Genomic DNA, 25218 nt, shown 5'->3' with positions numbered 1-25218 from the left:
GATTTGTTCATTGTCTTATTACATGAATTATTAAGAAATCGGAAACAATGATCATCCATTGTATATTAAGCGCAATATTCTATACAGGGAAGGTAACGAGTGGTTGGGTTTTCATTGAATAGTAATGTACTTCATGGAAAATAGATCTAACGAGAAATAAGCCAGTGTTCAAGTTTACGAATTGATAACGAAAGAAGGAAGTATGTAATACTAAACAGTGGTTATATTGATAGAGAATAAAGGTATGTTACTTAATTTATTTGATTGATATGATATTGTATAAGTGCGTCTAAACATGCACATAATTTGTGTGAATTTTGACAGTAGCTCACTTATTGTAATAGTTTATTGCATTGTTAGATACTTAGAAAGATAGTGTTTAGTACGTATACTGAAACTATAGTCGTTCAGGCGTTAATTTTATACAAAGAGGGTTACTTAGCGGAACTCAATTTCAATAGGATCATTCAGAAAACACTTAACCATCTCAATAAACCATTGTTTATATACCATGTACTCGTATAACAATCTCAATATGTCGTGTAATAATCTCAATTAACCCGTGTAATAATCTTCATAATATACTCGTAAATTAATCTCAATATGTCGTGTAATAATCTCCATAAACCCGTGCGATTTTAATCTTTATATACTCGTAGTGTAATTATCTCAATAAACCCGTGTAATAATCTTTATTTATTATATACTAACAAATGAAATATTGAGAAATATTGATGAAATAAAATGTGTATTTTCATTTTCCGTATTTTCACTGTAAAAATTTATTTTTCACTGCAGTGAAACATATTTTCCGTATTTTCACTGGTGTCTTGCCGGACTACTTTCTTTTAAATTCTGCCTGTACACAAAATTTAAGGCAAAGTCTTTCAAATTTTAATGTCAAAAAAGAGAAAAATGTATATAATAAACAGAAAATTCAAGTTTTTTCTATAAATACATGATTTATTTTCATCTTGTGGCATGAAAATTACCATATTTCACTCGTGGCTACCGCCACTCATGAAATATTTATTTTCATACCACTCAATGAAAATAAATCATGTATTTATAGAAAAAACTTGAATATCCTCTATATACTCCAAATAATACTCTCAGTAGACTAGTGTAATATTCTCAAAATTCCTGTATTCTCTCAATTTCAATATACTCGTATAATAATCTCACGCTTACGCTTAGGGATACTAAGGCAAATTTATGACAAAATATTTAAATGATTTTATGTAATCAAATCACGCTAAAATGACATTTTTTAAAAGTACCAGCATGAATCTCTGTATAATTCCTATATATTTTGGGTTTGAAGCGTGAATGTATCTATATATGTTGAACAAAATTTGGACGCCGACAGAATCACCGAGTGGTTTTAAAACAAGTCGTGGGTCTTTAACAAACCCTCCATGGAAGCTACAATAACATATATTGTGGATATTGTATGATTGAAACAAGTCTAAGTAATTCATTTAACATCCAGAGTTCACTGTGACAACTAAATTTGACGCTCTATAGAGGTCAAGTTTGGAAACCACTATTTTATTCTTTATAAGGACAAACTTTTTTTTTCCTGTGATAGTCTAATGTTTTAATTTTGAGGACATTTACAGAATAAAGAATGAAAAAATCAAAACTAAGAAATAAAATTTTGCCTGTGTCTCCCTTGCTGCATAATAAGTAGATGATATAGTTTGTAAATTCATAAAAGTTATTTAAAAGCTTTTAAGAAATAAATATTCCTGTTTGTTACTGATTTGTAAAAAAATCGAATATATTGAATTATCATTATCATTGTTTGATTTGAATGTACCAACTTTTTAAAATTTTTATGTTAATAACTAAATATATATTTTAAGAAATAAATATTCCTGTTTTTCCAATGTTACAGGAGATATACTTTTTTTGTATAATACATCGCCTATTTGGACTTGTGATATTGTTTTTACGTTGACCAATCTGTGTATCTCTGGTTTATAAGTAATGTAACATAATTCAATCAACAGCTTGATAAATTATGTATTTTATCATGTACGTATTATATAACATATAAGCCCTGTTGACTGGACTTGAGACGTGCGGCCATATATAAGGTTGCGTGTCTACGAGATCCGAACTTTTGGTGCCAATAACAATGCAGATGGTCCCTTATTAGATCTGAATGGATAATTAGATCTATCTATTATCTTAATTGCTTGTATAAATTTGTACTAATCTGATGATGTCATTTCATTGATAACAATCGATTAACTGTCATCTGCTAATAATCTCACTTAATAGCGATGTGTGCTCGACTTTAATTACAGCCCTGGTGATACCTGATATATCAATATTATTTACAAGCATGGTATTTTCTATATATTGAAAATCTGAAAGTATAAAATAACAAATTTTAATAACATGATACAATTATAGCATCGATCTCTGTTCTTTCTAGTCTTTTATTACCATTTTATTTAAGATATAAATGTCCCGTTCTTATTGCAGACGATAAGAATGACGTCACGATAACAAAGAACACTATTGATACTGTGATCGTTTCATTTGAAAATACTTCGTCCTATTAAGTGATTCAAATGATTACTGCATATGATTATTGAAATATTCTAATAGATGTTTACTAACACAATTTGTCAAAATACACTATTACTCTGCCAAATTTGATGACCATATAAACGTACTTTACTGTCAAAAGTTCCCGATACTTTACAATAATGGCTATATTAAGTGTTGTTATTACGCTTGTGATAACCAACATTTCAATAGCTTCGCCTCCTTTCAAACTGTAGTTTAATTGTATTGATTACGTATGAAATTTAGTGCGACGCAAATAAATTATTGCTATGCTGTCTGAAAATACTAGTAATTTATACTGATAATATTCAGAAATTTGCTTACCGAAATCGCCGAGGTCCAACATGCAAAATTGGCCGCACAAAGGTCTTATACAACAAGTGTATTTCTAAATGAAATAAGATACGTCCCCTAGTTAAAATTATTGTTTTGATTTGCACCTGTCATTAATCTACACCGAACATTCAAAAGAAAAATAAGAGAATCCTTCAAAACTCAAATCAAATCAATGAAAGAGTTATCTTCTATGTAAGACAAAAAGTAACAAAATACTACCATATATTTTGATTATATTTCTCTTATTTTTCTTTTGAGGTTAGCCATAATTTGTGGGTAATGGGATCCTCGCCAAGTAAAAATGTAAACGGAAGTGATAAAAATGATAAAGATGATACGCGTGTTCACGTAAAGACTGAAATAGAAGATCACCATGTCCTTCACTCTGCTAGTGTAACTTTAACATATTCTTTAAACAATAATGTCGACTCTAAAGATTTTAATGGTGGATCGTGGAGAAAAATAAACAGCTATCAACAAAACCAAGATAAACGGAAATTTAATAAAGAACTACGGAAGAAAGAACAAAAGAGTGAAACATTAAGAACAAGACATGTGAAGGAGAGGACCAGTTCTGCAATAGATGTAGGAGACCAAATGATGATCACTCTTCCACACCAAGCTGGTGAACCATTACATATCGATGAACGCTCCCCCAACCAGATTATAAAAGATAAACAAAGTAAAAAGAATTTAGAGTTGGAACTAAAACGAGCAAAAGAAATACAGAAAAAGAAAATATTGAGAAATATAAGAGATAAGAACAGTGTATGAAAATTTCATTGAAGGATAAGATATTCAATCTACGGGACCACTATAATGAAATTGATGTACTATTTGGATCGCTGATGATTTGCGTTCGAAAGATAAATGCATTTCTACAGACGCAAGAAAATATTGTTCCCGTAAGTTTTCATTTTTCTTTATCAACTGTATGAAGTATGATGTCGTTTAAGTTAAAGGCTAGTGATGTGATATGGTCATGTCATTATTTAGGGTAACTTATGTTAAAACATGTTTTATTACACCTTAAATCCTACAAGATATTATAATGTAACCCATCGAAATGAGCTGGTATCTGTGTTGCTTATATTGGTCACGTTTATTCTCAACTATTGTAAAGGTGTTAATTGCTATATCATATAGATTCAAGTAATGTCAAAACATTGGCTAAGCTCTTACATATATTATACTAAGGCTTTCTTATTATTACTAAGTAAAAAGCACACCTAAATAATCAATATTATCAATATTGCCATGCTTAACTATTTTTCAGGTAACGTTTGAAATAAGGAGAGATGAAAACAAATTAATACAACTCAAATATCTGAAAGAAAAGAAGATACAAATGATAAGGAGGTGAGTAGATACAGAAACTTTACATGTATGCATGTTTGATTTAGACATGTGTATTGTAGAATTATTGCAAAAGAAAACTTTGAAATGTAAAACAATCAAATTTGATGCACTATTTCATTTACCATTTACTTAAATTGTGTTAAGGAGTAATGTTGTTTCTTTAAATGTTCGGTACTAGGTGTAGGTGTGTATGTTTATCTATTGTTAGAATGATTAAGTATATTACGGTCTATATATATATTAGAAATTACAAAGATTATCTCTCTCAAACACTAGCTCTTCCACATATTTAGTCACATATAACAGACAAAAACTGGCATTACAGCTAATGTCAGCTCATATAAATATCACATAAACAACAATGTTTACAATGGAGGCAATTTACTTCTATTAAAAACATAATCAAACATGCATCTTTGATAAGCCAAAATGGGTATTAAAACTGCACGATTCATATAACATAACTATCGCTAATATAAAATCTTCCATACTTGCCTCATATTGTATCACAAACAAAAATACTTAATGTTTAAGTTACAACTTATGTTTTTATTTCAACCTACAGTTTATCTGATACACCATCCATCCAAATTTAACGTTTCCACCCTGACTTTGCTGAAATTTGCGATGAAAATATAGCCACCAATCTTGATGATGGTTATGATACTGAAAGGACTGATCTTTTAAAGGCAACTAAAAGAGCCACGTCACGACAAAACCAACATAGTGCGTTTGCGACCAGCATGGATCCAGACCAGCCTGCGCATCCGTGCAGTCTGATCAGGATCCATGCTGTTCGCTATCATTTATTTTTCCAACATAGTCACTTTAAAGGAACAAATGATAATAAATGCAACAGATATGTTTAACTTATTTTATTTATGGTTGGCATAAAATTTCCGTCATGACTGGTCATTAAGTAACATAAAGTTAATAGAGTTTGAACCTTTATATAAAATAGAATATTATAAAATAGGTTTTGCTTCGTCATCGATTGCAAAAACCTGTAATTTTATGTTAGATTTTCGCCATATCGACGGCTGAATAAGAGCATTAAATATTCCAGACAATCTGTAATAGAATAATATTAACAATTACATGTATATCAATTATAATATTATATGACTAATGCTCATATCCTAACAGTCGGAAGTGACATTTTATATATTGCTTATATGTGCTTCGGTAGCTTAAAATACGTTTATTCAGATATAATCAATTAAAATTATGTTTCGAAAAAGAGACAAATGCCAGATATGATAAACACTTGATATCCGAAGCTTATAAAATATGTTTTATAAATATTATCAATAAAAATTAGTTAAATTTTGAAAAGAGTGATACAGCCATTTGTATATATAAATACTTTTATCAAGCATATCACGATCAAAACTGCCATAGAATGTCTAGGACATTCCAAACCAGAACAATTACTCAACAGGTTTGATCGTATATTCGTCTTAGGAATACTGGCCGCCTACGTAAAACCCCTTTTTTAAGAGGAACCGTAGCATCCGTTGGCATGCACGGAGGAAACCTCCTCAGACTATTCCTCGGAATATAGAACAACGGACCTGCTCAGATATGCCAGTAAACATATAAAATACAAGATACATACAGCTCAATAAAGAAAAAATATTATTTTAATTAAATAGTAGTGCGATATATAATGTAAGTAAACTTACTTGAAACCATGTATAACAATGTAATGATATGATAATAAACATTATATCAATACTTTTTTAAAGACAATATGTGTTTTATTTACACATGGGTTAAGTTAATTAACAGTGTTTTGTTTTGTACCGTCATCGGTTACAAGTTATCTAATGACTATTCTACAAATATCCGAAAGTCAGTTGCATCCCACAGGTGTTCGAAATGTTTATGCTTATGTACAGGCCAGTTAAATGTATGTTTTGAACCGACGTCGGATTCAAATGATAGGGGTCTAGCAGTCGACGTTGGTAAATTTCCGGATGTCGCAAAACAAATATTGACTGTTGAAATGATAATTCCAGCCATGACGAAGAAGGGCTAAGTATCGCGGCGGTCATTATTACCTGAAAACAGAAAAAAGAGACAACAGCAAAGCAAATGGGAAGGGCGGGTGGGTATTTTTTTGTGTTAGTTCACGGCAGCTTCTGGAGCTCGGAAACTGGATCGAAAAGGAATTTGCAGAAGCGTGCTCGGTTTATATACCCAGTCTACTAAGCATGCGCGAACGAGATTGAATGACTTGTTAGGAGGAGGAGCCAAATATACAGGTCATTGCAAAAATACTGTGACGTATAGCGTAAAAATAAAGAGTTTAAACTCAAGCGCTTAAACTGAATATTATCTTTCCAACATAGTCACTTTAAACGAACAAATGATAATAAATGCAACATATATGTTTAACTTATTTTATTTATGGTTGGCATAAAATTTCCGTCATGACTGGTCATTAAGTAACATAAAGTTAATAGAGTTTGAACCTTTATATAAAATAGAATATTAAAAAATAGGTTTTGCTTCGTCATCGATTGCAAAAACCTGTAATTTTATGTTAGATTTTCGCCAAAAGGGTCTCGAAGAATTGAGAGAGCCTTCCGCCAACAGCGGGCTAACATAAACCAAAATAAATGACTCAGTCATGACGATTTAATTGCACATACTGGTGTGTTTAGTCTTACACCACGAGCGAAATTTAATTAACGTAGTATCGTGACCAGACAGGAGTTAATGGCACCATCTACTCAAAAAGATCATGGGGTTTTAAAACTTTATCAACAATCCCTATTTCTAATAAAGTTTGTACTATTTTGTATGTCACTATAGATACGTTCCACCAAAAAGAACAGCCATATATCTATAAGAATGTCGCAAACAAATCTGAGACTGAATTAATTAAGTGCTTGGAAAGATGTTGCACAACCGTAGGAAAATTTATATTTATCTAGGCTTAAAAGAAAGTTTCTTCTTCATCAGCAGTCGCTGACGAAGACGAACCCATTTGAATCACACCGTAATGTTCAAGCAAATATGCAGGTATATTTAAATAATACGATACTAAATTGTAGGCTCTATGAAATGAAATACACATGTCACACAAAAACTTCACAAACAAGAGCACATGCCACACAAAACGAAAAACTAATAAAAAGTGTCTTTACTAGAGATGAGCCAACCAACCATGCAAGGAATTGGGTCACCGGAAAACCTATTTTTAAACATGTTATAACGAATTTGTTCTTCACAACGATACAATTTTATTACATATTATTTTTAATTGGTATTTTTACGTGAATTACCTGCAATGAAAAATGTCCCCATACTTGGCCAAAATTCACCAATAAATGTACAAAATACATTATTGTATTTGGGAAAATGCAGCTATAAATGTTCAAAATTCCATGAATATCTTTGTGTAATTTGCACCCATATATGTTAAAACTGGGTAAACTGCACCCATGATAAAATTATATCTGGGTAAACTGCACCCAAAAGTGCAATAAGTCTGGGTAAACTGCACCCATGTTCAATCTGATAGGAATATATCTGGGTAAACTGCACCCATATGATAATAGAAATAAATCTGGGTAAACTACACTCATAATAAAAATATAATAAAAATATATCTGGGTAAACTGCACCCATAATAAAATATATCTGGGTAAACTGCACCCATGTTCAATATTATAATCTGATAGAAATATATCTGGGTAAACTGCACCCATTATAAAATATATCTGGGTAAACTGCACCCATTATAAAATATATCTGGGTAAACTGCACCCATAATAAAATATATCTGGGTAAACTGCACCCATAATAAAATTATATCTGGGTAAACTGCACCCAAAAGTGCAATAAGTCTGGGTAAACTGCACCCATGTTCAATCTGATAGAAATATATCTGGGTAAACTGCACCCATATGATAATAGAAATAAATCTGGGTAAACTACACCCATAATAAAAATATAATAAAAATATATCTGCCAAGGAAATATAAATTAACGAGTAATACAGTACACGTCAACACCTGAGCAAGTTTACAATATTTTATTTGTGTCTACTAGTTTCGGTCTATACGACCTTCATTAGGACAATTTTAATAGAAAATTTGTCTCTTAAGGTGGTAAAAAAACGGCTACGTTATATGACGTATGTTACTAAATATAGATCAATTGTTACTAAAAATAGAGTCAATATTGGCAATATGCCAATTAATTATTTAAATGCTGGTCTGTATTATTTATAGAGTTCTTAATTGTTAGAGAGAAGTCCATATATTCTATTTACATTGATTATAAGTTCATTATCCGAGTTAAAACACAGGTACTCATCCTGACAAATGGTTTCGGAGCTTGTGCTAGGGCTTGCCGGTATTGGTGATATAGGGTTCGGTATGTTGAAGACCATTGTTTCTGGATTCTGTTTAGCGGTGATGTTCTCGTTCTTATTACTATGTGTTGTACCTAAGTTTTTTTTCCTAATGTTTGGTGTACCAGTTTTGTTAATGACGATTCTAAATTTGGGTTTTTCTAGAAGAATTTTCATGTTAGTGTTGCCATTCTGTTGTTTGATTGTATCCAGTTTGTTTTGTCGTTGTATTTCAGTTGTATTAAATGTGAGTTCTTCAAATCCATGTATTTTACGGGAATGTGTCATAAGATTGTCTTTTCTGGCATATAGTTTTTTACACCACGAGCATTCGTATTTGGTAATGGTATCCTTGTGTGTTTTCATGTGTCGTTGTTTCTGCCATCTATTGTATGTTGCCTGGCCGCATATTTCACATAGGTGATGAATTGGACGAGCTTCAATAAAGTTGAGTTGATCGAGTTCATGTTTAGTATAATCATCTAGTTTTCTTGCTGTAAATTCTGCTGCCATTATATTAAAGTCCAAACGGCGTTTTTGTTTGTAATCGTTTGATCCACGCTTCTTCAGTTCGTAAGCGTATGTTTTGATTACGTTCCGTGTGCTGTATTATTCTGACGTCAATGTAATTTACGTTATGTCCCGCACTATTGAAATGGCGGGAAACCGGCTTAACATAATTATTTGATTTAATGTCCGCTATATGTCCGTAAAACCGCTCTCTTAGGGAGTTACCTGTTTGACCTACATATTGTAGTCCGCATTTTTTGCAGGTTATTAAATATATCACGCTTATTGTTCTGCAGTTATGGTGTCCAGAAATCTTATAGGTTTGTTTTGTAGTTGTACTCGTTATGTGTGTTTCGTCTGAGACGTATCTGCATGTTATACAGTTCTGTTTGCAGGGATAACTTCCATTTACTTCATGTTGTGGATTTAAGTCTGTTTTGACAAGATTATTCTTGATATTTCTAGTTTTTCGGTGAACAGCAATGATTTTAGAATTATTTATGAAACGCGTAGATGTGTTATTAGTTAATAATTTTAAACAATTGTTGAGGATCTTTTGTATATCTGGAACATAAGGGTTATATGTTGTTATGAACGGGATGACATTTTTTGATTCCGTGTTCTTTTGTTGTTTAAAAAGAAGTTCAAGTCTATTGAGTTTTTTAGCCTTATTTATTGCATCACGTATGAGACTGGAAGGGTAACCTCTAGATCTTAGGTTTTCATAGAGACAATTAGTGCATTCATCATAAGATAGGTCATTGCTACATATACCGCATATTCTTACGGCTTGACTGTACGGAATGCTTCTCTTTTGGTGTTCAGGATGGAAGGAAGTGTAATGTAAGTACATGTGTGCATCGGTAGGTTTTGTATACAAGCTAGTATGTAGTTTTCCTACCTCGTCTTTTGTTATGTGTATATCTAGAAAATGTGCTGACCTAAGGTCTTCATCATGTGTAAATTTGATTGCCGGGCTGAAACTGTTTAAAGCGGCCATGAAGGAATACAATTCCTGTCTGCTGTGCGGCCAAATCGTAAAAATATCGTCTATATATCTCCACCATATCAAAGGTTTGACTTTCTGGGTTAGCAGAAATCTTGATTCAAAATGTGCCATAAAAATGATTGCATAGCTGGGTGCGCATTTGGTTCCCATGGTAGTGCCTGATATTTGTTCGTAAAATTTTTCGTTGAATTTGAAACAAGTTTTTCTTAACACAAATAACATGAGTCGTAAAATGATCCAAGTTTTAGGTTCTTGTATGTGGCGTTTATTAAGTGCTTCCTTTAATGCTATAATGCCGTCTTTATGTGGGATAGACGTATAAAGTGCAGCAACATCTATGGTTACTAATATTGCGTTAGTTGGTATGGGACCTAGGTTGTGTAGTTTCCATAAAAAGTCGTCAGTATCTTTTATATACGAGTCGACGGATTGTGCTAAAGGCTTAATGTATAAATCTATGAATTCTGAAGTTTTTTCTGTCGGACCTTCGCACGCAGATACTATAGGTCTACCGGGATTGTTAGCTTTGTGTATTTTAGGAAGCATGTAAAATATAGGTGTTCTACAGTTTTTAGGTTGTAGGTATGTAATAGCTTCCTTACTGAGTAAACTGTATTTCTTAAGGTAGTTGAGAAAAGAGATGATTTCAAAGGCAATTTTAGTAGTGAGATCTTTCGGTACTTCTCTATAAAACTGTTTATCATTTAATTGACGTAAGCCTTCCGATATGTAGTCGGTTTTGTTAAGTATTACAATGGCACCACCTTTATCGGCCGGTTTTATAATTATTTCTTTGTTATTCCGCAATGATGTAAGAGCCAATCTTTCATCTTGAGTAATATTTGCTTTATTGCCTGGTTTGCCTTTATATCCTAGTAGTTGTTGATTTGTGCAAGCGATATAGGATTCTAGTTCGAGCGATTTTCCTGGTGGGGGGGGGTCCAGCCTGAGCTTTGCTTAAAAGGGTTTTGTTCGTATACTCGTGTGTCTTCTTGAAAATGGTGTGCAAGGCGTATCCTACGATTGAAAAGTAAAATATCTCTTTCATATTCAATTCTGTCAATGTATGTAGGAGTAGGGCAAAAGGATAGACCTTTACTTAAGAGCGTGATTTGTGGTAATGATAATTTCTCTTTAGATAGATTGATTACCCATTTATTATGATTTCTAAGTAAAGTATTTTTGTCAAAATCTGCTTTTGGTCTGAATCTTCTTCTGGGCATACTGTTTAGATTTGATTGGTTGGTGTGCCTGTCTGAGGATTGTTGGATGTTGATAATTTTTTCGTGCGTAATTCTTTCTCAACACTGATAACAATACGTGAAATTATGTCTGTGATTAGGTCTATTTGATCTGATGAGGTTTTTGATTTGAGGTCGGTGTTGATTAAGTCAATTTCCTGTTGAAGTTGTTTTAAAAAAATATATCTGGGTAAACTGCACCCATTATAAAATATATCTGGGTAAACTGCACCCATTATGAATTTTTTCTTTCTTTTCTTTTTCCATGGTGATATATTAATTATTAAGTGAAGTTAAATTACTGCAATGTAATCCTTCGACGGTATCACAAATACAGTTAAATGTGGGTAAACTGCACCCATAATTATATTTATTATAGACACTGCAAATTTAAACCCAAAGGCGGACTGCCGGCCCAATATATCTTTACGGGCAATTGGCAGAATCTTTTGTTCTCTTTATAATTTTGAAAGCAGTGTCTTCCTTAGTTAAAAACACCCTGTTATCAAATTCACATAAAATACTACTATAAACATATATTGTACAAGAATCATACGAGTTGAACGAATATTTGACGGTTATCTACCTTTGACTTAACTACATGTACAACTGGATACATAGCCTATTCTGAATGAGTTGGGTTTAATGTTATTAAAAACATATGCTTATAAATTTAAAGCTGCACTCCCCCAGATGAAATCAAAATATTTCAAGAAAATCAAACAAAAGAAAAGTACTTTGATTTATAAGAACAATAAAAGATTCAAAACTGAAGTAATATTTTTATAATATGCAATATGTTTTGCAGTATTTTCCACCATATTTCTACTGCGTTACTAACGCAATGAGGGTTATTTTGCATATTTTGACTTCTTTTATTTTGCTGAATTACATAGGATCCAACGTGATTTTTTTTTTTTTTTTAATTTTCATGAAAATTTGCATGAATCTGGCATGCTGTTTTAAATTAAATTGCATGAAAGTACAGTCATTGAAGCTTTATCATTTGTATCGGGATATCTATTAAAGATACAATTGTATATCATCAATACGTTTCCTTTTCTATTTTGTCGTTTAAGCGATGCTAATAAACGCACCAATACACTCTAGATCATTTGTGTGCGGTTAAAAACGGACATTTTGCCTATAGTTAATTAATAAATATATCATTATAGCCAAACATGTACTTTTTAGTAAGTTGTTTCAAGATGGAAATTTGGATATTGTTAGTAACGCGTGACGAAAAGTAGAGAATTTCTTCAAACTGAAGGCATAAATATTTCTTAAGTAATTTATTAGATTTTCTAAGTAAGTTTACGTTTAATTTCTAGTCCCAACTAGTATTCTTCAACCTCGATATGTCACACACAATGAATTGCTTTGTATTATAACAAGGCTTTATAGTTTACATTAGGTAATTGAGGCAAATGCAACAACGTTAGTGACGTGTGTATTGTTGCAAAAGCAGGTATGCCATTTATATCAGTATGTAAGACTGAGAGTGGCTATATTAAAACCGAACCGAAAATAAACATATCACTCAATTCCAGATTTTCTGTAGCCCGAGGGTGACGAACTAATTGATAATTAACTAATCTTTTCTACTTCCGGTTGAATATCTGAAGAAATGCTTAAAGATCCTGTATGTTTTGTAATTGATATTGTTACTGAGTGTATACCACACTTGCAAAAATTTATATATGTATATAATTTATGCAAATAAAACAATTTTCAAACATCGAAGAATATGTAAAATGTGTACTGCAAAACATTTGTGCATATTATATTTAATCAATAAATTATATGCATTCATTTCTTATTGGAAAATTTGACTTTATTATAGGAAATACATTTCTAATTACCTCCCTTTATTTACATGAAATGTTAAATTTGGTAATATCGTTACAAATAATACTTATTGGAACTTACAATATTGACAGATCTTAATTTAAGCATCATATTTATGAAATAAAAACCGTGAAAAAAATATGAAACAGGATCTTTAATGGTATTGGAGGGGCCTAGATGCCTGTTGTGGTTAATCCGGGAATAGCCATAATGGCTATTCCCGGATTAACCTTGACCATTGAAAACGTGTCATTGAATAACAACAACAACAACAATAATAATAATAAAGACTTTATTTAACCAGCAACAGTATTCTGTATTGAACATAATTATATTTATTATTATTATTATTATTTTTTTTTTTTTTAATTTTATTTTAGTGTTTATTTCTAAGATAAACAATATGTGATGAAAGCAAATTTCATCACACGCTCATTTATTCTTAATGGATCCATATATTTTGTCTATAAATTGACAATTTCATATTTCTCAGCAGTATTAATTATAATATTATTTTTATTTTTCACATCGTTTCCTAACAGATGTTTACATGCAACAATTCCACTTGGAACGAATTCTTAAAAAGAAAATTTTCAAGAAATGCTATTCTCCCCATAAGCCGGCAAATGCCGTTAATTACCAATGATCGCCTTTAATGTAAAATTCAAAAACTTATTTAACCCTTAACTCATTAAAATTGATACGACGAAACCGTTGAGCAATAGCATCCATACCATTGCATCATTATTAACATTCTTTATTATTATTAATATTATAATAATTATTATTACTTTGCATTTAGAAATAAAACTCAAAACTGATGCTCACACTCAAGACCATGAATTTGTGCAAATTATGCTGAGGAATTCGGATGGTTTAGTTTTCGGCGTCGATTACGGTCACTTAATATGTAAATACTTAACTAAACGTCACATGTTATATGTAAGAAAAACCAAAATCCTTACCTAATGACAGAAAGTCATAGGTTTAAAACCACTGCGATTTGAACGATATCTATAAAAATTTAAAATTTTTGCTTGACTTTGAAAATGAAAATTGTGCAACCGACCCTTTAAAATGGCAAATGTTTTTTTACAATTAATGTTTCCCGCAAAGGATGAATGCAGATTTAATAGGCATATTCCCTAGATTTAAACTATATTTAAGAGCAAAACCAAGAGCGTAGATCTAGTTCATGTTAACTCGAATGTATTGTAATATAGACATATTTTTACATCTCTGGAAGACAGGGAAATGTTCAAAAAAGTTAAAGAATACTATTGTGATGACCAGATGTAAGTGTATCAATAGTCACATGTTTTCCCATTTTAAATCATTAATTGACTTTTCTTTTTCCTGTCTCCCCCAATATTTTATTATTATTGTCATTTTATGAAATAAAGGTCCTTGATGTCTTATAACTTAAAAGTACTCGACTGAAGAGATTTTGACATGACAGTACTGGAAATATTTTTTTTTAAAATTATCGTATTATTTGATACAGTAATAGATAATTACTAATGTGCAAAATTACAAAAAATTCCATCACTCCGTTTAGTTTAAAACATTTTCTTACAGTTGTGACAGTTGCTTTTAAGAATATTTTATTATAAATATCGACATTTTGTTAATATTCTGCATTTTTGAAGAACTCTTCTGTAATAAGGAATATATGTGTATTTAATTGATAATGTCATTTTTGTCACAAACAGCATATATTAAATTTTAACTATAATTTGTATTTAAAAACAGTGACGTCACCTGTCTATCGGTTAATCTGTATCAACAATTAGCTTGATTTAGGCATCACAACTTCTGCTGGTTCTACCGACTTCTGTGTTCTGTTCTGGTGCCATTGTCTAGAACATAATGTTGACCAGTCTCTTCAAAGAAACCTTCGGCTACTTTAAAAAAAAACACAAAAATGGAGTCTTTTTGCCATGTTTGTTCAGAACCGCTACATAATTTTTTCTCCAATATTTTTCCGTGTTAGTTCACGGCAGCTTCTGGAGCTCGGAGACTGGATCGAAAAGGAATTTGCAGAAGCGTGCTCGGTTTATATACCCAGTCTACTAAGCATGCGCGAACGAGATTGAATGACTTGTTAGGAGGAGGAGCCAAATATACAGGTCATTGCAAAAATACTGTGACGTATAGCGTAAAAATAAAGAGTTTAAACTGAATATTATTCTACTTGTAATAGGGTTTGTAAGCGAACAACATGGATCCTGATCAGACTGCGCGGATGCGCAGGCTGGTCTGGATCCATGCTGGTCGCAAACCTATTATGTTGGTTTTGTCATGACGCGGCTCAAATATAGAAACGGATAAAAACTATGAAGAGCATGTATATGCACAAGGTCTACGAGATATTCTTAAGGAAAAATCATTAGATATAGTTAGAGAAATTTAGACATATTTGAAACACTGGCTGAGTAATGAATACATATTGCATTGACAGTTTTTCTTTTGTAAGGGATGTTCTTAACTTTACATTATATGTTAAGAGATTCAAATAATTCAAATAAACCTAAAATATTATCTACGATGAAGAACGTACGTTCTATTCAATTGAATAGTTAGTTAATCACAACTATAGAACGTTGTTACATCAAGTATTCATCCTGTGTAAACATACTTGGCATATTTAATTTATTTCAACTTTAGCATTGCCACCAGACATGACCATATTGCTGGTAAACAGCGACATCAGATATGTTCCTGTCTAAACCAGCACACTAACGTACATTTTCAAACATCTCTGCAACAACTTCAACTATATATCAAACAATTTCAAAAGAAAACCTCGCTCTTCACTTTACCTTTCATCAGAACCAATGTAAGAATCAAAATCTACGATTAAATAATTTTTACTTAACAACAAATAGACAAAAAGAAAATTTTCTAATGAAAATATTAGATCTGTTGTTTCTTAAGACTTGCAGTTTGAATTATAGATGACATGCTAGTATGACGACGTAAGTTGGACATCATTCAGAAAGAAAAAAAAATGTTAAGAATTTGTAGGCAATGTAATTTTAAAATGATGAAAGAAATGTAACGTTAACGATCATTAATATAAATGCAAAGATTGAAGCTTCTTATTTCATAATACTTCTTTATATTAAAGTTATTCCTGAATGAGTTCTGTTAACTTTATTGTGGGGTATGTCCTGTTTTGTATATGTTGATGATGTTGTTGTTTTCTCATCCTATTACACAACACATATTTTATTTCAGATTGCTACTAGGACTGCCGAGCAACTAACTGACAATGTATTTGTTAAAAATTCAACAAAGATAAAGCCATACATCCAAGTTTGTGTTAAGATTTAGTGGCATATGCAGATAAATACATGATAAACTTTAAACAGGTCAATGATAGTAGCTTACAATGTCTCATATTTATGATACCAATTTTAACAAAGTTCTATAAATATGTCAGACTAAATATTCACAAATTGATGAGAATTGTATTATATTTGTGAAATAAAACTGATTCTTCAATAAGTTCCGATCTACGGAATCAAATTGATAAAATTAAATGTATGTAAATACAGTGTACAATAATTCGGTCGATTTGTAGCACTTAACACGTGTATAAATTTCTACTATCAATAAAACGTTTATTTTATACTATACAATGTTGTACTTCTTCTTTGTCACATAAACACCAGGATGTTTCTTTTGTTTTATAGGTGATGGTTTATTCATTTTATATTTCTATGTTTTAAAACTTTTAGTGATATAAACATTTGTTCTCATTTTCAAGATATGCGAAAAAAAAGTAAGGTTTTGTTAAGAATATTTATAGTTTATAAGAAGTTAGAAACTACCATCAAGGAAACTTCCAAATTTTTAAATTAAAACTGTTATAGCCAAAAATCTAGAGGATTAAAGAACTTGTTTATATATCATTGTTTGAAGATGTTTTTTTTTAAATCTGATATTTGATAGCCCTACATTTTGCTAAAATTTGAAAAAAAATGAATAAAAACCGATTTCTAGAAAGAGAAATTGTAGATTAGGGTCTCAAATAGGACGGACGTGTGTGTGATTACTCGTCGTTAGAAACCTGCGACTATATTTGTAACAGTTTAATATTATACCTATGGTAGGAGAAGGCATTAATTTCTGTAAATAAAAGCATAACAATTACTGAACAATTAAAGAGTACAATTGTTTTCAGTAATCTCAAAAATTCAAACATACAATAATGTTGCTCAATAAAATGAAATATTCAAATATTGACATCGTAAAAAGCAATATTACAATTTTTATAAATGAATTAATGACGTATCCCTATGGACCAGTCATTGAATTGATGCTTTTACTTTTTAGCTCACCTGTCACAAAGTGACAGGGTGAGCTTTTGTGATCGCTTTTCGTCCGGCGTCCGTCCGTCGTCCGTCCGTCCGTCCGTCCGTCGTCCGTCCTCCGTCCATCCGTCCGTAAACTTTTACTTTAAATGACATCTCCTCATAAACCACTAAGCCAATTTCATCCAAACTTCACAGGAATGTTCCTTTGGTGGTCACCTTTAAAAATTGTTCAAAGAATTTAATTCCATGCAGAACTCTGGTTGCCATGGCAACCGAAAGAAAAAACTTTAAATATCTTCTTTTAAAAAACCATAAGAGCTAGAGCTTAGATATTTGGCATGAAAAATCTTCTAGTGAGTGTCTACCAAGTTTGTTCAAATAAAAGCCCTGGGGTCAAAATTGGCCCCGCCCCGGGGGGTCATTGATTTTCCCTATATGCATATAGTAAAAACTTAAAAAATCTTCTTTTAAAGAACCCAAAGAGCTAGAGCTAAGATATTTAGCATGAAACATGTTCTAATAAGTGTCTACCAAGTTTGTCCAAATAAAAGACCTGGGGGTCAAAATTGGCCCCGCCCCGGGGGGTCATTGATTTTCCCTATATGCATATAGTAAAAACTTAAAAAATCTTCTTTTAAAGAACTCAAAGAGCTATGGCTAAGATATTTAGCATGAAACATGTTCTAATAGGTGTCTACAAAGTTTGTTCAAGTAAAAGACCAGGGGTCAAAATTGGCCCGGCCCCAGGGGGGTCATTGATTTTCTTTATATGTGTATAGCAAAAACTTAAAATCTTTGGAAAAACCCAAATAGCTAGAGTTTAGATATTAAGCATGAAACATCTTCTAGTAAGTGTCTACAAAGTTTGTTCAAATAAAAGCCCTGGGGTCAAAACTGGCCCGGCCCCAGGGGTGTCATTGTTTTTAACTATATGTGTATAGTAAAAACTTTAAAAAAATCTTCTTTTAAAAAGCCCAATGAGCTAGAGCTTAGATGTTTAGCATGAAACATCTTCTTATGGGTGTCTACCAAGTTTGTGCAAATAAAAGTCCTTGGGTTAAATTGGCCCTGCAACGTTTGGGGGGGGGGCTATATACAGGTGAGCGACCTCAGGGCCATCATGGCCCTCTTGTTTTTAAAGTGTCAAGCGTTGCTATTTTATGATAAATAAATCATGCATGATATTTGAAATGGCACTTTTAAATTATCTGGTTGTTTGTATCTTATGAGACCTATTCTATTTTTTTATCTTATTTATTATAAACAGTTTCTCCCAGAATCACGTGACTACAAGTTGTATGTTATTGTTATAAAATCTATTAATAGTAACAAATGGCTGATGCCAGCCCGCATAGCTCAATCGGTTAGAGCGCGAGACTTGTAATCTCGACCTTGTGGGTTCGATTCCCGGGCTGGCCAACTAAAATTACTAATCAGTCTTTCGGATGAGACTTTAAATCGAGGTCCCGTGTATGGGTGCTTAAACACTTGGTACGCTTAAGAACCAGGAGAAGCTTCTGGAATTGGGGCATCTTTCTGTATCTGTAATTGCACTATCCTCCAAAAAAATAAAATGACTAATACTCTTCTGGAGGACTCGCCCATATGGGCAACCGGTGGCGAGTATAAATAAACGCAAATACACACACACACAAATGGCTGATAAGACTGACATACAGGTATCTTGTGAAAGGTTTGCAGCTGATAAAGTGCAAATCAAAGTAATTTTGTATGAAAAATCTCGGCCGGAATCGTAATGGATACAAAGAGAAAACTAATAAACTATCTTTGTGTTGATAGTTTATCGCACTGAAAGGCAATTAAACGTTAACTTTATCGTATGTAACGACAGGAATATTGATTTCAGCTAAATAATACAATGTATATATTTTTCGATAGTGCATAAGAATAAATTTTTTATGCAGACACCACTTTTACAGTAGAATTGCATTGTTTTATGCAATAATTAAGCATATATATTTTCATAGTCACTTTGCAAATATTCGATGATCGGTAATAATTTGTCGGTAATTATCGGATGCTGAAGAAAACCATACGGAGTTCAAATGTATGGTACAACGGTATATGTATAAAGTAGAATTACAAGTAGAATTATAATCATATCATTTGCTTTACAAGCCTCGATGACAAGGTGTTCGATTTTAAGTTAGTTTCAAGTTCGATAAAGTGATTTTTTATGTTTTCTTTTATAATACTTTTTGTATTTTGCAAAACTTAACCGTTTATCAAAATCATGAAATAAAAAAGTGCTAGAAATGAAACACACGATTTATCAACTTATGTTTCATAAAGTTAAAAGATATGATAAAAATCAATTTATGAAAACTACACACAGGATTTGTCCGAGATTCGAACTTGCGCCTACTACATGTAGGTTACAACTTCGTCATACTTACCACTAGGCTATCGAGCAGTATTAATTGATATAATTATACATGTATACTTGCAATAAAATCGTTAACATTAATCATAATAAGTTATGTAAGCAAACGAAACAGCTCCCGAAAATTATTGAGTCTCGGGTAAATATTGCCAAACAATACTTGCTTATTTAATAATGATAACAGATTCTTGACAAAATTGCTAAGCAAGTATGCTTCAAATATGATGTTTTATTATAACATGACATAAATTTATTGCATAAAACTCTCAGCAAGAAAGATATAATTGTGGCAAGTAAATGAAAACGTGTTTTTGAATAAACATTACTCAACTTATTGTTCCTCTTTTCTTTATACTCGAACCATTAAACTGATATTTTCTTTTATTTATGATAATACAATCATATTTCTATCCGGCGACTTGATGCTTTAGCATCAAAATCTCTACTTGTTTATATATTGATGTTTTAAATTATAATAGTAATTAAGCACACAATAAGACAATAAAACAAGAAAAAGTTACGAAGAAATTTATTCTTATAACTGGAAATATATATATACAACATAAAATAGGTAGAGTTAATCCCTGAAAAAGAATTTAAATCTATGCATCTCTTAATCTACTATACTATTGAAACGTTTTATAAAGGTGCAGCGTTGTTTGGTTTATATCAAGCCCAACTCCGTAGCATAACACTTTTTGAAATTTACTTCCTCGTTAGGATATTTGTTTTATCGATTGGTATATGTATAGTGACAAGGGTCTTAACAACCATTGTGATTATAAACTAAGTGGAATCGAAACAAGAAGTAAATTAATGCTTAAACATTTTTCAAGGAAAGGAAAAAAACTATGATAGCCTTTTTACTTCATTTTGGATATTAATATCACTATTAATAGTGGACATTATAAATGTATTAGTAGTTATTTTATCATACGTAAAAGTCTATCATTAAGATGAATTTAATGAAGGACTTTTATGTTAGCACTGAAGGGTGACGCCATCAATTTTCAAACTTGAGTACCTGAATACATCTAAATTTATTTAGAGAGAATAATCAATATCCAAGGTGATACATCAAATATTTGTCGATAAATCTTATCTTTTTGAATTTAAAGCGAAGAAGTCACTTCATAAACTGTTTTCAAATTGCAAAAGTAATGGGCAGTAGTTCAAGTGCTGTTCATAAGAAAGAAAAGGATTCTGTCATTGAGAAAAACAAAAATGTGGAGTCTTCTAAAGACACCAAGAAGGACGCTGATCCTGTCAGCAGAAAATCTGGTACAAACGAAATTGAGACCTCAGATTATAAAAGAAGTGATTCTAAAAAAGTAAAAAATGGAGATAATGACACAAGAAACGAACAAGAAAGTCATATTAAGTCAAAAGAAAGTGTCTTGCAATCAGATGTTCCAGAGAATCAAACATCCAACATAGCTGAACTCACTGGTGACAATTGCCGAATATCTTTGCCATCAAACCAAACAATTGAAACAGATGATACGGAAAACAAAGAAAAGGAAAAGGAAAATAAGAAGAGAAAATTTAAAGAGAACTATGAGAAACTGAAAATAAAACTTATGACTGGTCTGAAGAATCTAAAGAGCAAAAATGAAGGAAGTGAAATATTGCATAGAGCAGTAGTGAAAGCATTAGATAAGGCTAGTCGGCTTTATCCAACTGACTATAAGGTATTACATTTTAAAATATTTACATAAAGTCTCTTTTTATAACAGTACGCATTTGCTGATTTTGTTTTTCTCTCTCCTATTTAACAAAATAAAAGATTTTTTTATCAACTTCTTACATATTTTCATTAATTTAAACTAGAATGTATTTAAATTGTTTTTTGGGTGTTGACATATAGCTTATCCGTTCCAATGTACTGCTCTAATATTATCATTTATTTTCAGGAGGAAATAATGGCAAGTTATGCGAAACAGCAAGCAACACTCGAATTAGTAAGACGCGAAAAGACAAAATTGTTACATCGGTATGGGAAATTGTAATTATCTTTATAAAACGACCGACAGCAATTAATTGTAATTTACATTTTTATAATATAAGTGTTATGTTCGATAGGGTGTAACTTACATTGTTTTTATCAACTTTTTTAACGGTTTGGTTTTTACGTCGCACCAACAATGCTTAGGTCGCATATGGCGACTTTTCAGCTTTACTGGTGGAGAAAAAAACCCACAGCTCTAATCATATATATATATATATATATATATATATATATATATATATATATATATATATATATATATATATATATATATATATGTATATATGTATATATATGTATCCGTGGATGCGACTAAATCAAAAATTTGATAGAGGTGGTCAATAATAAATAAATGAGCCTGAAAATTAATCTTTGGGTTTAATGTTTGTTTGTTGCTGTTGGTGATGATGATGATTATGATGATGATGTTTTTGAACATTTATTTTATTTCGATTAAATTATTGCTGTTCCAGTGTTCATTGTAATGGGAAAAAAACTCTTTTAATAACTACGTGTATATAATGTGATTAAAAGAAATTTATTAAATAAGAATTGTTTATATATGTCAATGTTATGTAATGAGGAGCGTTTTCATGTGTTATATACTAGTAGGAGCACAAATGTAATTGTAATAATGGATGTAAGAAAATATCAGCGTATAGGAAGTACCCCCACTGATATTCGTAGGTAAATGGAGCGAGATAGGTCACTTATTTTTAGTATTTGTGCATACTATTGGCTGCATAAACTCGCAACTTTGATATTTAATCAATAAGATAGAAGTTCGGACAAGGACAAAAGAAAAAATCATTTAGAATAGTGAAAAAGTCTAAACTAATGACGTATGATGGTCTGGGCCATGTTCACCATATTTATATTATTTTACAGGTTATCTGAGCTTGCATCAAGCCGATTGCGACACAACAATCCCGACATTGCAGATCTTAGTGATGAAAATAGAGCTACTAAACTGGCAGAGAAACTCTCTGAGCTGTATGACAATGAATGGACTGACCTTTTTGAAGCGACCAAACATTGCAAAACAAAATGTATAGATGAGGATAGATGTATTGCTGAAGGTCTTAGAGATATTCTTCAGGTTAAATATTGTATTGCAGTCATTGGGAAAATAGTTATTGTAATAATAATAATAATAATAATAATAATAATAATATATATATAATATATATAATGTATATTTTAAAATGTGATATTTATTAATCTTTGGTGTTATTTATGATGGAACAATGTAAATAACGTTTGTTTATCACTGATATATATTTACATACTACTCAGCCATATATTCAGTAAATGTAGTTTTAAACACAATAAGAATTATAAAGATTATTGTTTCACTGGAACTTATAGAATGTTTGACTTACTGATATGCCATGATATATTATATTTTCAGTATTGCTGTAAAGAGTGTCAACGTGTTGCTGAGGATCAACGTGTCCATTTACTTCGAAATCTTAAAACAAATACACCTGAAGTCTTTACGAATTCACCACAAAGATTACAAATGCTTATAAAAGAATTCCAGAAGAATCTTCCACAATACACTTTGCCGAAAATCAAGAAAGATGTAAGAAAGTTTATTTCATATACTAGTAACATGTATATATGGATATGTTCATATGTTCTTTACGATGTATTGATATTTTTTGATAATACGAAAAAAATTAATAGTTAATTATAATTAAAATTATGATGACGACGATGATGATGGTGATCATAATGATGATGATGATGATGATGATGATGATTGTAAAACATTCCTACTTGAGAATCCAACTAGAAAATGGTTGTTAAACGATCAGAGTATGCCGTTTACACCAATCATATCCTAACTGTCGCTCCACTACCTTTCGCTACGTAACGGAGCGAAAACGATGATCTGATTTAAATGAGATTGCCGTTTACACATGTCCTTTGCACTGCAGCGTCATGTCTTGGTACATGATGTTAGCGTTAATGATGAAATTTGTTTTATTTATGAGAATAATGAAAGGTATTTTGCACAATTATACGTCAAATATTGGTTTGGTTAAAAAAAATATGCATCATATGGCCGTCGGTCCAAAACAGCAACATCTGCTTAGATGGTTGAACCAGTGACAGAATTAGTTGCTACTGTGCAAGATACACCACACTATAGGCAAATTATTAGTATGTTTGACATCTTACTAGGAGTAACTTATACAACTATCGAACGCTCTTTGAAAATGAGACAGATTTATGTTAGATGAATTATAGAGAAAACGTACGCGTGTGTTATGCGCACAAAAAATTATTGCTGAACAATTTCCAAGAGTTTAGGAAATGCCGTCATTGCTGACAAGACAATGACTTCTTTAAGCCCAAAACAAAAGAATCAATACAAAATATGGACATCGAAGTCTTTTAAAAGACAATACATAGCAAAGGGGACTACACGTGTCCAGAAGGTAATGTATGTCATATTCTGGTTGCTGTTAGACTAATCAGATAATTCGAAGTCATAATACGGAGCAAGGCCAGTAGCAATTACAATAGTTACAAAATACTAGGTATTGTATTTGTTTTCCAAAGCATAACAGTGTATATCATTTGTGTTTCAGATTACTGATAGCGCACAGAAAAGTCTGAAAGAGAATATAGTTATTAAGTGTTCAAATAAAACGAAGAAACAGTTTGATCCATTTATCAATTTATGCATTGAAATATCGTGGTATACACAAATTCAAGACCCTCCTTTACATCTTGTTTTTCATTCGGACGATGCGGATGTATCCAATTTTCGACCATATACAACTTCTGGTTCTCAACTGGACTATGTACTTTGGCCTGTTCTACTTCTGCACGACAATGGATCGGTAGTAGCTAAAGGTGTAGCTCAATTTAAGGCAGAAAGTGAAACAAAATCTGAAAGTGCGCAAGCGAAAAAAACTGAAAATGCACAAAAGGAGACAACGAATGAAAAGTGTACCAAAACAGCAGATTCTGTTTGGTAGTAAAAACATCACACAAAATATAAAACATTTTATTCAGATCAATAATAATGTTAAATACATTTTTCCATGTCTTATGTTTTTTCTAGATTTGTACAATAGTCTTTTAATGTAAACGGGATGAAGGCCTAATTATAATTTCTAAAATTAAATTGACTTGATCAATTATAATTGTAATTGATATCTAGAATGGATTCAAAATAATTGATAATAATCTGAGAAATTATTTTCCGTTTTGTAAT

General features: G+C 31.5%; 2 protein-coding genes across 2 annotated transcripts in view; both read left to right on the top strand.

The window, feature by feature from the left end:
• Positions 1-165: 165 nt before the first annotated feature.
• Positions 166-25218, top strand: part of LOC132744333 (uncharacterized) — a gene marked incomplete at its 5' end in the record, with an annotated part of 33225 nt that continues 8172 nt past the window's right edge. Inside the window, 1 exon segment of the mRNA XM_060733016.1 lies at positions 166-242.
• Positions 21139-24979, top strand: LOC132744325 (uncharacterized). Its single transcript, XM_060733002.1, has 5 exons — positions 21139-21669; positions 21892-21971; positions 22875-23085; positions 23398-23571; positions 24587-24979. Exons 1-5 carry the CDS (start codon positions 21139-21141, stop codon positions 24977-24979), a joined length of 1389 nt encoding a protein of 462 aa, XP_060588985.1.

The sequence above is a fragment of the Ruditapes philippinarum genome, unplaced genomic scaffold (genome assembly GCF_026571515.1).
Source record: "Ruditapes philippinarum isolate M1 unplaced genomic scaffold, ASM2657151v2 ctg403_1_1_1_1, whole genome shotgun sequence".
Taxonomy (NCBI): domain Eukaryota; kingdom Metazoa; phylum Mollusca; class Bivalvia; order Venerida; family Veneridae; genus Ruditapes; species Ruditapes philippinarum.
The sequence above is the reverse complement of the archived record's forward strand: the minus strand, read 5'-3'. Positions and strand labels throughout refer to the sequence as shown.

Bases quoted from the DNA above. Each gene is read 5' to 3' on its own strand.
- LOC132744325 (XM_060733002.1), top strand. From the start codon at position 21,139: ATGGGCAGTAGTTCAAGTGCTGTTCATAAGAAAGAAAAGGATTCTGTC. The intron at 21,972-22,874 runs GTATGGGAAATT...ATTATTTTACAG, and splicing joins AAGACAAAATTGTTACATCG to GTTATCTGAGCTTGCATCAA. The intron at 23,572-24,586 runs GTAAGAAAGTTT...TTTGTGTTTCAG, and splicing joins TGCCGAAAATCAAGAAAGAT to ATTACTGATAGCGCACAGAA.